Here is a 14,504-nt window from a genome sequence, read left to right as displayed (position 1 = left end):
GCATGTTTTATTTTATTTTACTGGGTAATTCACTTTGTTCTGTCTGTCACTACTTGGAACCACTTAAATCCTACTTTCTGTATTTAATAAAATCACTTTTTACTTATTAATTAACCCAGAGTATGTATTAATACCTGGGGGGGGGGGCAAACAGCTGTGCATCTCTCTCTATTAGTGTTATAGAGGGCGAACAATTTATGAGTTTACCCTGTATAAGCTTTATACAGGGTAAAACGGATTTATTTGGGGTTTGGACCCCATTGGGAGTTGGGCATCTGAGTGTTAAAGACAGGAACACTTCTGTAAATTGCTTTCAGGTTAAGTCTGCAGCTTTGGGGCATGTGGTTCAGACCCTGGGTCTGTGCTGGAGCAGACTGGCGTGTCTGGCTCAACAAGACAGGGTGCTGGAGTCCCAAGCTGGCAGGGAAAGCAGGGGCAGAAGTAGTCTTGGCACATCAGTTGGCAGTTCCCAAGGGGGTCTCTGTGATCCAACCCGTCACAGTGGCGTAGTCGAGCAGGATCTGTGCACAACTGATTGCTTTGAGGTATTGGTAGTGATTTTAAGAGAGTTTTAAGTGTGGTGGCTGGAGAACAGACAAAGTGGTTACTGGTTTGTTGTTTTCTGTTTGCTTATTTCGGGTAAGGGAAGTAGGGACAGAAAAGGAAGCAAAATAAGTAAGAGTGAAGATCAGAAGAAGCTATAACTACACAAGTTGCAAATTGCCCAGAAAGGCTGAACACTGAGCACTGGGAAAGTCTCTGTTAACTAAGAAGCCCCTGAGCTGAGTGCATCCCAGTTTCAGTGAACTGCAGAGGGGGTGTGGCCCAGCACAAGAAAGCAGGAAAATGACTACCAGTGAAGCAGCTACTAAACTAGAGCTGGCTAGATTGGAAGCAAAAGAGAAAGAAAACGAACATAAAAGACTGATGGAGAGGGAGGAGGCTGCCCACAAGAGAGCTGTGGAGGCCCAGAAGCATGAACTCGCTGTTATGGAGCTGAAGAGACAAAATCCTTCAGCTGCTGGCTCCACTTCCCCAAAAATCCACAAATGGAAGCGACTATGTCCTCAGTATGATGAATCCAGTGATACTGCCAAATATTTCATCACCTTTGAGAGACTGTGCATGCTCCATGTGATCCTTGAAGATCACAAGATGACCACATTGATAGCAAAATTGACTGGCAGAGCTCTGGCCATATTCAATAAGATGTCCATTGATGATGCTTCAAACTATGGTAAATTTAAGGAACTGGTTTTGAAACCGTTTCAGGTTACACCTGAAACCAACAGGGTTAAATTCAGGAGTCTTAAGAGGGGATCTGGATTGAGTAATGTGGCTTATGTAAAATGGTAGATGAGTGGGTGAGGGGGGAAAGGCATTACAAGCTTGGAAGGAATGTGTGATTTGGTTACTCAGGAACAATTCCCGAATATGTGCAGTGATGATGTAAAACAGTATTTGTGGGACAAAAAGGTGAATGCAGTGGGTGAATTAGCTGGGTTTGCAGACTCTTATGAGCAAGTACAGGTTGCAATTAAACATAAACCACTGGCAGAGGGGTACAGGGTTGGGGGAAAGCAGAATCACCGTTTTACCCCTGGGAAAAAGGAGGCTGGGCGGTCACCTCCCCATTCCCCTGTTACTCATCCCAAATCTCCTGTACAAGGAGAGGAGCCCAAGAGGTGCTATCATTGTAAGTCCACTGAGCACCTGAGGAATAAGTGTCCCTTGCTGAGTGGGAGCAGGCAGCAAGTAACACATGAAGCTGCGGCTTCTCAGAGCCAGGCTGTGGCCTCTTTCCACACCGGATTTGTAAAGCTTGCTTCTACCCAACCAAGCAGTGAGCATATGCATGCTGTGAAATTGAATGGGAAAGTGCTTCTTGGATTAAGAGATATGGGGGCTGAAATTTCTGTGATCAGGAGGGACCTGATCCAGGAGAAGGATTTGTTGCCAGGGAAAATGGCAGAATTAGAGCTGGTCGGGGGTTACAAGGTCCTTGCACCTTTAGCTAAAGTACATATGCAAACTAGTCATTTGCAGGCTGAACTGACTGTTGCAATGGTGGCACACAATTTTGCACCATTTCTACTGGGGAATGATTTCTTTAATGTGCCAGAATCTGTCCCAGGGTTGGTTAGCAGTGAGAAGGAATCTTGTGCTGAAAGCCCTGGAGGTGGGGGGTGAAGACACATGGACTGCTGGGGGAATAGGACCTTGGCTCTTAGGCCTTGGCTACACTTGCGAGTTGCAGCGCTGTAAAGCCGCCCCCAGCGCTGTAACTCACTCCCCGTCCACACTGGCAAGGCATTTGCAGCGCTGTATCTCCGTGGTTGCAGCGCTGCATGTACTCCACCTCCCCGAGAGGAACAGTGAGTATTGCGCTGCCACTGCAGCGCTGCGGCGCCAGTGTGGCCGCCCAATGCGCTGTGAATGGCCTCCAGAATTATTCGGCAGTATCCCACAATGCCTGTTCTAGCCACTCTGGTCATCAGTTCAAACTCTACTGCCCTGGCCTCAGGTAACCAACCATGTGACCCACCCTTTACATTCCCCGGGAATTTTAAAAATCCCCTTCCTGTTTGCTCAGCCCGGCGTGGCGTGGAGTGCTATCAGCGAATCTTTCCAGGTGACCATGCCTCCACGCGCCAAGCGAGCCCCAGCATGGAGCAATGGCGAGTTGCTGGACCTCATCAGTGTTTGGGGGGAGGAAGCTGTCCAGTCCCAGCTGTGCTCCAGCCGTAGGAATTACGATACCTTCGGGAAGGTATCAAAGGACATGATGGAAAGGGGCCATGACCGGGACGCCCTGCAGTGCAGGATTAAAGTGAAGGAGCTGCGGAGTGCCTACCGCAAAGCCCGCGACGCAAACGGCCGCTCGGGTGCTCCCCCCGCGACCTGCCGATTCTACAAAGAGCTGGATGCGATACTTGGGGTTAACCCCACCTCCACTCCAACACCACCATGGACACTTCAGAGCCGGTGGGGGGGGGGAGGAGGAGGAGGAGGAAAACGGGAGTGATGGTGGTGTGCCTGATGGAGACACCCCGGAATCCCTGGAGCCATGCAGCCAGGAGCTCTTCTCGAGCCAGGAGGAAGGTAGCCAGTCGCAGCGGCCGGTACTTGGTGGAGGACAAACAGAAGAGCAGGTTCCCGGTAAGCGGGTTTTTTTTTCGGGAAGGAATTTTTTCGGTGCGGGCTCTTTGGGAGAGGAGGGTTAGGCATGCATGCCTAGATGCGGAATAGTGCATTGATGTGGTTTATCACATCGCGGTAATCGGCCTCGGTAATCTCCCCGAATGTCTCATCCAGAATGCGTGCAATGCGCTTGCGCAGGTTTATCAGGAGAGCCACCGTGGTCCTTGTCCCAGCCAGGCTAACGTGTCCGCGCCACTGTGCCGCGAGGGGCGGGGGGAACCATTGCTGCACACAGGCAAGCTGCATATGGGCCAGGGCGGAAGCCGCATTGCAGTAGAAGACCCTCCCTTGCTTCCCAGGTCACCCTCAGCAGCGCAATATCGTCCAGGACGAACTCCTGTGGAAAATGTTGGGACAGTGTTCAGTGTAGGTGCCCCCTGAAGCTGTTGGCTCTCCCCAAGGCACAGAAACCCAGAGGACAGTGCAGCCCTGAAACAATCAGTCCCCCTTACTCACCATTTTGAGGCTCCCGTGGGATATGTGTGCTCTGTTTCGGACAGGAAAATTATGCTATTGTGTAGACCCTGTGTGTTTTCTACTCCTTAAGTGCGGGGGGAATCATTACTCTGTCTGGTATGAACAATGCTGCCTCTGTTAAATGTTGCATTTTGCCTATACAGCAGCATCAACCTTGAGACCTCAGCCGTCCCTCTTATCGCCTGCTCAGAGACTGCAAAGACTCAGGAAGAGACCGCGAAAAAGCAAAGAAGACATGCTGCAAGAAGTGATGCGGCAATCTATTAAAGAGAATGAGAAAGCACAGGACTGGAGGGAGAGAGAAAGCAGGATCCGCCAGGAAAATGCAGCGCACCGGCGGCAAAGCACCGCGCACCGGCAGCAAAGCACTGATAGGCTCATAAGCATCCTGGAGCGCCAAGCAGATGCTATCCAGGAGCTGGTAGCCATGCAGAAAGAGGAGCAGTACCGCAAACGGAAACGCCAGCCCCCCCTACAGCCCTTGTCCCAAAACTCTTTCCGTTGTGCCCCACTGTCACCTCCAACCCACTTTCCCCAACTTCCGTGTTCTTCACGCCACCCGCTGCCTCCAACACCAGTATCTTCACCACCCAGCCCTGAAAACCACGACCCTTACCCTCTGCACTCAACCCCCATCACCATGCAGTATAGCTGTCCTGAAGTGCAGCACTCACTGCACAGCACACCAGACAGGACAGACACGAATCTGTGATTGTACCGTTCCCCACTCCACCCCCTTGTTTCTTTTCAATAAATGGATTTTTTGGCTTTGAAAACATTCTTTATTATTGCATAAAGTAAAAGACTCCTTAGCCCAGGAACTAAACAGGCACTGCAAGTCTGCTTGTCTGCTTAGCAGACACTGATTCCTAAAGATTGGAACTACTGCACTTCACTCCCGTGCAGGGCACCAGATATCACTGCTGGTTTTCAGCCTCAAATTGCTCCCTCAAGGCATCCCTAATCCTTGCAGCCCCGCGCTGGGCCCCTGTAATAGCCCTGCTCTCTGGCTGTGCAAATTCAGCCTCCAGGTGTTGAACCTCAGAGGTCCATGCCTGAGTGAAGCTTTCACCCTTCCCTTCACAAATATTATGGAGGGCACAGCACGCGGATATAACCGCGGGGATGCTGTTTTCGGCCAAGTCCAGCTTCCCATACAGAGATCGCCAGCGGCCCTTTAAATGGCCAAAGGCACACTCCACAGTCATTCGGCACCGGCTCAGCCTGTAGTTGAACCGTTCCTTGCTGCTGTCAAGGCTCCCTGTGTAGGGTTTCATGAGCCACGGCATTAACGGGTAAGCGGGATCTCCAAGGATCACAATGGGCATTTCAACTTCCCCTACCGTGATCTTCTGCTCTGGGGAAAAAGTCCCGGCCTGCATCTTCCTGAACAGCCAAGTGTTCCAAAAGATGCGTGCGTCATGCACCTTTCCGGGCCAGCCTGTGTTAATGTCAATGAAACGCCCACGGTGATCCACAAGCGCCTGGAGAACCATAGAGAAATACCCCTTCCGATTAACGTACTCGGATCCTAGGTGGGGTGGTGCCAGAATAGGAATGTGCATCCCATCTATCGCCCCTCCACAGTTAGGGAACCCCATTTGTGCAAAGCCATCCACTATTTCCTGCACGTTACCCAGAGTCACGGTTCTTCTGAGTAGGATGCGATTAATGGCCTTGCAAACTTGCATCAACACGATTCCAACGGTCGACTTTCCCACTCCAAACTGGTTTGCGACCGACCGGTAGCTGTCTGGAGTTGCCAGCTTCCAGATTGCAATAGCCACCCGCTTCTCCACTGGCAGGGCAGCTCTCAATCTCGTGTCCTTGCGCCGCAGGGTGGGGGCGAGCTCCTCACGCAGTCCCATGAAAGTGGCTTTTCTCATCCGAAAGTTCTGCAGCCACTGCTCGTCATCCCAGACTTCCATGACGATGTGATCCCACCACTCCGTGCTTGTTTCCCGAGCCCAAAAGCGGCGTTCCACGGTGCTGAGCATGTCCGTGAATGCCACAAGCAATTTCGTGTCGTACGCGTTACGTGGCTCGATAGCATCGTCGGACTCCTCACTCTCACTGTCACTTTAGATCTTAAGGAATAGTTCGACAGCCAAACGTGACGTGCTGGCGAGACTCGTCAGCATACGCCTCAGCAGTTCGGACTCCATTTCCCGCAGACAGATCGTGCTGCACAGAAACCGTTGAAAGATGGCGCCAAAGGTGAACGGAAACAAAGGGATTTCTGGGATGCGAAGCGATGCATCACGGGGCATTGGGACAGGACCCAGAATCCCCCGCACCCACGCCCCCTTCCCACAACCCACGGCGCCAGAATGGGAAGAGGTGCTCTGTGGGATAGCTGCCCATAATGCACCGCTCCCAATAGCGCTGCAATTGCCGCAAATGTGGCCACGACAGTGCGCTGGGCAGCTGTCAGTGTGGACAGAGTGCAGCGCTTTCCCTACTCAGCTGCACGAAGTCAGGTTTAACTCACAGCGCTGTAAATCGGCAAGTGTAGCCAAGGCCTTAGATTCCTCTGTAGCAATAAAGAATGCAGCTTTGGGGGCAGGGATGGTCTTAGCCAGTTCCTGTAGCCCCAGGGCTCAAGGCAAATTCCAGAGGGAGGGGCTGGACAAAGCCAGCTCCTGTCCCATAATCATCTCCCCGGGGGAGGGGAATGCACCACCTTGTAGCAGGGGGCAGGGCCTGCCCTGGGGTGCACAGAGACTTGTGTCCTGAAGGTGGAAGTTAGGGTCCTGGTGAACGCTGCGGTGGGAACAGACCCCAAGGACTCTGTAGTTGGAAGCAAGCCCAACCTGAGTGAAAGGGGGGGAATTTTGCTGGCCAGTGAAGGGTCTGTCATCGCTGGTAGCTGTAAGCCCACAGCTGGACCAGGGTCACCTTCCCTTTTGGGGGACACAGGAGTGTCTGACCCAGAGGGGAGCCCAGAGTGGGGAGCCCAGGCGGAAGGTGAGGGGGGACCGGAGAGGGGTAGGGAGGATCTTTCCCAGGAGGAGGGTGAAAAGTCTGCATTTAAAATGCCAGACCCCTCTCCTGTGGATCAGGTTTTGAGGAAAAACTGGGGGTCAGATCACCTGGAGAGGAGCACCCTCCTAACTGACCTGTTGGGAACAGAAAGTGGGGTGTCCAAAGGGGTTTTACCAATCCAAGGCACTCCATTGTAAGAGAGAGAACTGCCTCTTCAAGGCAGGAGGGAAAAAATCTCTGCATGGGTGAAACTTTACTAGGGAGTGAGGTCCAGCCCAAAGAAACCCCAGAGGGAGGGGCCGAGGGCAGGCCTGGTGGCAGTACACCCCTTCCTGGGGAGACCCAAACACAGGCCTGAATTAAAAGCCTTCTCCAAAGAGGCAGAATACTCTGCAGCAGAGTGTCTACCAGGGGGCACAAAGAAATGGGAAAAGCTAAATCGCGTGAACAAAGCCTGTCCACCGTAGATCTGCTGTGAAACTTGTGTCTTTTACTACTTCATCTATGGGTCAAGACAAAGGAGTTAATACTAGTGGTTAACACTTTAAAGACGTGGGACATACTGGATTGGTGGAAGAAACGGTGGTACATGCTAGGGATGGTGACAAGACAGTCCCCCAAGCATGTTACCCTTCAGCTTATACCTGTAAACAGGCTGGAAGCTTGGCACAGCAGCAAACGCATAACAGGCCCATGCTGCTGTGTAGAAGGGGAAACCGAGGCACGCAGCCTCATGGCATTGGTGGCTAAATGCCAAGACACCTACACTGTGACAGATATTGCCATCTGCATTCTGTTAGCAATACTACACCCCAACCTGTTTTCAGGCACCCAGGGACCAGGAACCTCAAAACTTGCTAGCTCACAAGACAGGGTGTTGGAGTCCTAAGCTGGCAGGGAAAGCAGGGGCAGTAGTAGTCTTGGCACATCAGTTGGCAGTTCCCAAGGGGGTCTCTGATCCAACCCGTCACAAGCGGGTCCAGTCCAAGGCCTAAAGCTCCGGGCCAAGGACCAGGAGCAAGGACTCCACTCCTCTGGCACAACCGAACGCTCCCCGTCCGGTAACGCTAGCCAGCCCCAGACCTCCACCATCCGCTCCCAGGGCCAGGTGCACCGCTCCGACCCGCCTTCTCTGGCACCCCTGAGCGGCAAGGAAACTGTAAAAGCCAACCACTCCAGGCATGCACAATGCTCCCCTGGGGAGGTGGAGAGAATGAACCAGCCAGGACAGAGGAGAGTCTCGCTGCCTAATGGCCTGTTGGGAGGCGGGGAAAAGAGCCTGGATAGAACAGAAAGAATTCCCCTCTGGCTGTGAAAAGGACACCCCCTCCAACACCTGCGCTCTCTTCAGCCTCCATCTCCCGAGGCCAAGCGACACAGGTGGGCCCAGGACATGAGAGAGCGCTGTGCAGGAACGTGGGTGAGCTGTGGCTCACAGCATCTCACCAGGGCCTTCTCTGCACTCCTGCTGTCACTGCCCCTGGTGCCACTCCACAGGCAGGGCCCGGTGGGGTTCAGCAGGTGGTCCCAGGAGCCCCGTCTCCGGGAGCAGCCAGGAGGGAAACATCTTGTAAAAAACCCCATGTAGACACAGCCAAACAGAATTCCCTATCAATGCCCAGGGCACAGCTTGCCATGTTATTCCTGAATGGCTGGGCCTAGCAAATGGCGCGGGCACAAGCAGCGCTTTCAAGTACCCCAGCTAGCAGGGACAGTGCCAGCTTCTCTCCTGTGTGCCTTGGAAGCCATCGCTGCAGGCGGGTCTGCCCGCCTCTGCCTGGTGCTATCTGAGGCAAACAGCTCCAGGGAATATGACGAGGAAGACCATGCTGTCTGACCCTCAGCTCTTCCCACCGCCGCTTTCCCTGAGACTAGGGCAGCGGCCCCACGCAGCAAACTCCACAGCTACAGCAACCGTGTACGGAGGCGTCCAGGTCAAACCCACACCCCCAGGCCATTCAAACACGTAGCCTCCTTCTCCTTCAAGGAGGTGGCCCCTGCCGCAGTGTCTCCCCTCAGTCCTGGCCGCACAAACCCTGAGGCCTGCGTACCACGGCCCGGCTTAGCCGAGCTTGACGTGGGATGGGCTAGTGCGGTTCCCTGGGGCAGCTGGCAGCTCTCCACGGCCTGCTGGTGGCTCTCCGGGGTTTGTTGGCACACAAGGCCAGGAGAGGCGAGATCCTGGAGGACCACACTGGCCACTGGCAGTGCCGGGCAGCCCATTAGGGATGAGAGGTGCTGGAGAAGAAGAGCACAGTCCACCCCCTGGAGAGGCAGGAGAGCTCAGGCTTAGCCCAAAGGCCAGTCTCCAGTACTGGTGTCCGTTTCCCCAGCCCTCCCCACGGCTCTGTCTGCAGCGCGTGGGGGGCAGGCCTCGCTGGAACGCTGGAGGCTTTGGGATGAGCCGCGGGAGCAGAGCAAGGCTCTGGTGAAGAGAGATCCTGGTCCAGTGAAGTGTCCCTCAGCAACAGAGAACCAGGGTGAGGGAGAACGGGGTTCCCAAACTGCTGCCTCGTCTCCACCAGCCCAAGGATACTACAGCCGACCCCTCGCTCCCGTGGCACCCTCACCAGCCGGGAGTGGGCTGGGGCTGGCCTGTCACCACCCAGAGAGCACTGGGAGTCCCCAGATCAGACCGGGGGGGGAGGGGGGATGGGGACACAGGAACATTTCCCTAACCCTCTCTCTGAGGGGCTGCCCCAAGGGCAGCTCCCCGCTGGCCCTAGCCAGGGGGGAAGCCAGCCCCGACACTGGGCACTTTCCCTCAGTCTGGAGCAGCCTGGGCTAGGCCCCGACCCCCAAACGCCTTTGGGTTTGCGGTGTCCTGACTGGGAGCACGTCGCACTCGCTGTGCCCAGGGGTGAGCGGTGTCTGAGGGGCAGGAGGGAGCCATGGCCATTGCTCAGAACGTGCTGCTCTGGGACACCATGGGAAGTGGAGACACAGACCCCTGGGCTACCTATCCTGCCGGGGAGCAGGGGCCATGTGTACAAAAGCCACCGTCTCCTAGAAACCTGGAACATGAGCCCGGAGCACCCTCCTCTCGGGAAAGCCCCTGGCCATGCCCATAGCCCCGCCAGAGCTGGACACCCCCGATTCGGAAACATCGCCCCATGCTGGCTCCTTGCCCGCAGCGTGGCTCGTCCTGCTCGGGCTGGGGATCTCCGAATGCAATCTCTGGGGAAGTCCCTGCCTAATGGGGCACGGGGCTCTCCCGACAGGCCTGGAGAGTGGGCACCAGGACTCCTGGGTTCCACGCCAAGGTCTGCGACACAGGGTTGATTCCCTCCTCCCTGCGAGGCTGAGCCGTGGGCGTCTGGGGGCACTGGGAGAGCCAGGGAGTGCTCAGCACTGGGACGGGTCAGGCGAAGGCATTCAGCCCCATGGCCTGCACTACTCCCTGCCCCGCCCCCACAACAAGGGACTGACCCCCGAGTCACTGTGCAAGCGACAGGCCAGAACCCAGCCTCCGCCATGGCCACAAGGCCAAGCAATCCCTGGCACAAGCCTCCTGGACCCGGCCAGGCGGTGGGCAGGAGCACTCTGCCAGGAAGAGGATCCTCCTGCCCGGGCACTGCAGGGCACACCAGGGCACCTCTGAGCTATGGCACAACAGAGACCCCAGAGGGGTTGTGCCCAAGGGGCATGGCACATGCCTTAGCCACGCTGGGAGCCGCCAGAGCACCACTGCACTGCCTGAAGCCTGTCCTGTAGCTGAGCCGTTTCCAAGGCCACTGGTGGGCTCTCCTGGCACGGTGTGTCAGGCAGGGCTGCTGTGTCGGGTTCCCATTGCCGCCACCTGGAAGTGCCCCGCCTCCCCTCCCACAGGCCAGCACCCCCGGCCCAGAGCCACAGCCTCCTGCTAGACCTGTGCATGAGGACTTGCTGTCCTGTTAACCACACTGCCTCCCTCTGGCCAACTGCCTGTCCTGCACACGCCTCCCCCCGATGTACTGCCCCCTTGGCCTCCCAGTTCCAGTCCCACTGGTGGTGCTGGCCCCGAGGGCAGCTCCTCCAGCAGCAGGGGCCCCAGGCTGGCTCCAGGCTCCAGCTGCTTTTCCTGATGCCCAGGTGCTTCGCTGCCAGGAAGAGCCACGGCCAGGGGGAGTAGCTGGAGCAATGCCGGAGCCAGCAGCGCACCGGGGCCCGCAGCACCTCTCCCAGCCTGGGGAGGCTGCTGCCCATCGGCCCAGCCACGACGTGACTAGCCAGCAGGCTGCATCTCAGGGGAGCGGCAGGTGGCTCCGTGCCTCTCCACGCTGCACCATGGCAAGGGCCCTGGGACAGCCAGCTCCAGGAGCCCCGAGCCCTGCAGCCCTCTGGAGCCATGGACAACGCCCCAGGGCCACTTCCCATTCTCAGCAGCATGTCTGGTGAGCTCCCAAAGCTGGAGCCAAGCAGAACATCACACATTCCTATGGGCCCCCCCTTGGGCTCAAGGACCCCACAGCACTGCCAAGCTAGGGACCCAGAGCACCCGTCCACTGCAGCCACCTCTGGGGAGCAGCCGCTTGGCCCAAAGCAGCCTGCACAACGGGGCAGGGGAGGATCGCTGTAGGCAAGGGCTGGGGGCAGATGGGGACTCCTGCAGAAAGTACCTCGGAGCCGAACATCTGAGCTGGGGGAGCAGAGCTCGGTCTGCAGGGCTGCTGGACGACCCCATCACCCCCCGCCACACTGTAGGCCACTCCCTGGCGCCCCGGGCTGCAGGGACGCTGCGCCCATTTCGCACAGCAGCAGGGGGTGGATCAGGTCCCAAGCCAGAGCATTGCCCAGCTGCTCGGCAACCACCCGATTCTCCCATAGTATGCGCCGGCGGGCGCTGCCCAGTCAGGCTCCAGGAACGTCCCCTCCACAGACTCCATGAAGGGAGTCGGCGCGATGCGTCGACAGAGCAGGGGCCTGGGGGTCTGGATTCTCTGCATCTGTCTGATGCCGTGACCCCCCTGTGCGAGGTGCCGCGGAGATCCCTGCTAAGCGGGTTACTGTTGAGGGGGGAGGGGCACCCCGGCACACGCTCAGGCTGTCCGATGCCTCGCCCCCGCCAGCAGGGAGCCAGGAGCCAGCCCCCGGGCCCTACCTGAAGGCCTTGTCCTGGGTCGAGTTCACGCCGGCGAAGGACTGGCTCCTATTGATCCTGGCAGCAAGGGCGCGCCGCTGGGGCCGCACAGAGAGCGACATGGTGGAGTACGACCTGGAGGGCCTCCCTGCGGGGGAAGGAAACGACATGGTGAGGACAGGCGGGGACAGCTGGGCGTGCTGGGCTGGCACAGGGTCAGGCTCCTGGGGCGACGGCAGGGAGAGGGGCCACCTCGACTCAAGCTCCAGCATGGAGTCCCACTCTCCCAGCGCCGCTGGCTGGTCCCCGCAGCCCTACACCCGATCCTTCCCCGGCACTGCTGCCATGCCAGGCTGGGTGTGAGCCAGGCCTTCCAGAGCGGCATCACATGCCAGGCAGCAGGGCTCCAGCACCGAGCAATGGGGCCAGGTGCCAGTCTGAGAACTGGGCCCAGAGCTCCGGCAGGTTCCCCGGGAGCAGAGTGTGTGTGGCACACGGCTCTGGGACCCAGCACAGCTCCTGGCTGCCCCGGGAGACTGGTGCCCTGGTGCTGCCCCCTGCCCTGTCCGCTGAGCCATGGGCCAAGCAACTCCCCGCACTCCCTCTGGAGCCAGCCAGGCACCAGCAGAACAGAGCCCGTGGCAGGGCCCAAGCTGGGGAACCACTCCACTGTCAGTGCCGGGAAGGACAGGCCCCGGGGGGAGCTGAGCCACAGGCCCTAGACAGCAGGAAACACTCATTGTCCCAGGCACGCCAAGCCTTCCTGGAGCCCAGTTTCCCGGCCAGAGGCCAGCCCAGCCCAGGAGCCCTGCCCAGCGCAGGCCTCAGCCGACTGGCAGGGGCTGCAAGCAACCCCCCCATCATTCCCTGAGACACTGCCCCAGTGCCCCAAAGATCCCTCCCCCAGTGAATCACAGCCCGCCCCTTAGCAAAGCATGCCACGCCCCGCAGGGGGCGCTGCGTGGCCCCGCAGCTGGGGGCACATGGCGCTGTAACCCATGGAGAGCCCCATCCCCTCAAGCCTGGGGTGGAAGCTGGCTGCCCCCACATCAGCAAAGTGCCCCCTTGTGGGGAAAGTGCATCCCTGGTGCCCCTGCCTGGGGGGGGGGGGGGGGGTGGATGTCACCCCACTGGCCTGCGCTCAGCCAGGTCTCTGGGGATGCAGCAGGCACCAGGGCAGCGCTGGGCAGACACGGGAGCATTTCAGAGCCCAGGCCATCCCGGCGCCAGGTCGGGGCAGCGTTGCCAGCTCCCAGCCCCCGCAATCCGCTACGGCCCCCGCCTTCTGCGCTAGCCGCCAGGAAGGAAGCCCCAGGACAGCAGAGCCTTCTGGAAAGTCCCCGACCCACCCTGCAGCCGGAGAGTGCCCAGGAGCCGCTCTGGGGAAGGAAAGGGAGTGAGGCAGCTGGGTTCCCGGCCTGGGGAACACCACATAGGGAGGGCCCAGCGGTCTCTGCACTGCTGATCCACCAGGGCTGCCCCCCAAATCCTGCTAGGGTGCTGCGTATTCCACAGAGAGCCATTTCCTGGGAAGAGGTATGTACCAGTGGCTGGGAGCCAGGACCTCGGAGGCCTTGAGCCCGTCCCTGACCGCACTGTGACTCAGTTTCCCCCAGGTAAAGAGCGGGAGAGGATATTGACCCACCTTGCTCTGACAAAGGACATGTGCTCTGCACTGCTACTGCCCCTTACTGCTCCCCACACTGCTCACAGCCCCCTCCTGCCCACTGTCTCCCACTCCAGCTATCCCTCCCTGCAAACTTTCCCCCCACCCCAGCACCGGGGCAGCCCCGCAACTCACAAGCGCATGCACCCTCCTACAGCTGCCTCCCCCAGTGCTGCAAAGATGCAGCCACGAGGGCCCATGCCACTGGCTTAGCCAAGTGTGTCACTGGGGCCTGTCTGGCTCGTCAGTTCCAGGGAACAATGCCAACCCCTGCCTAGCTCTGCGACATGGCACCAGCCAGCAGCTCTCAGCCATCCCCTGACAGGGAAGGGAAGATGTGCCCCCAACCCCTGGCTGGCCATGGAGCCAGATCTACTCCTAATGCAATGATCCATGCCCAGCACCTCACAAGGTGTGGGCGGGGATGGTGCCATCTCCAGCCACAGCCCAGTAACCCCAGAGGGGCTGGAGGACCCCCTGAGTCTTTAGGGGATCACACAGACATAAGAACGGCCACACTAGGTCAGACCAATGGTCCATCTAGCCCAATATCCTGTCTTCTGACAGTGGTCAATGCCAGGTGTTTCATTGGGAACGAACAGAACAGGTAACCATCACGTGATCCATCCCCTGTCACCCACTCCCAGCCGCTGTCAGCCAGAGGCTAGGGACACCCAGAGCACTGGATTGCGTCCTGGCCATTTTGGCTAATAGCCATTGATGGAGCTCAGCATGGCCCAGGCCACCCACTAAGAGTCAGGACAAGCCAGATGTGGCCAGCCCGTGGATTGCAGGAGGGCTGGCTGGCCGCACAGCCGTATTTCGCAGCAGACACACCACCACACTGAAGGAGCGGCCCTCTGGGGAGCCATCTGCCTTCCCTGGGGTCTGCGGAGTGATGGGCTTGCCACTGGGAGCGGATGCCAGAGGGAAGCTGAAAATACTAGGCCACAGCAGAAGACCTTGGCCCAGCCTCCTCCTGCCCATCAGCGTGGCTACGCAGGGGTAATGCGCAGAGAGAGCAGTCCACACCCCGGAGAGCTGCTCGGGGCCTTGAGTAACTTGGGCACAGCCCCTCCACCACACTGATGTGCCCACACAGCCCAGGCGGTCACT

General features: G+C 58.2%; 1 protein-coding gene across 1 annotated transcript in view; it reads right to left on the bottom strand.

The window, feature by feature from the left end:
• Positions 1–14,504, bottom strand: part of RIPOR1 (RHO family interacting cell polarization regulator 1) — an 80,215-nt gene that overhangs the window by 24,711 nt on the left and 41,000 nt on the right. Inside the window, exon 2 of the mRNA XM_065416547.1 lies at positions 11,744–11,870. Within this exon, the coding sequence (XP_065272619.1) occupies positions 11,744–11,870 (127 nt within the window). The remainder of the gene's footprint in view (positions 1–11,743; positions 11,871–14,504) is intronic.

This window comes from Emys orbicularis, chromosome 14, assembly GCF_028017835.1.
Source record: "Emys orbicularis isolate rEmyOrb1 chromosome 14, rEmyOrb1.hap1, whole genome shotgun sequence".
NCBI classification, from domain to species: domain Eukaryota; kingdom Metazoa; phylum Chordata; order Testudines; family Emydidae; genus Emys; species Emys orbicularis.
Note: the sequence above shows the minus strand (reverse complement) of the source record. Positions and strands in the feature narration are given on the sequence as shown.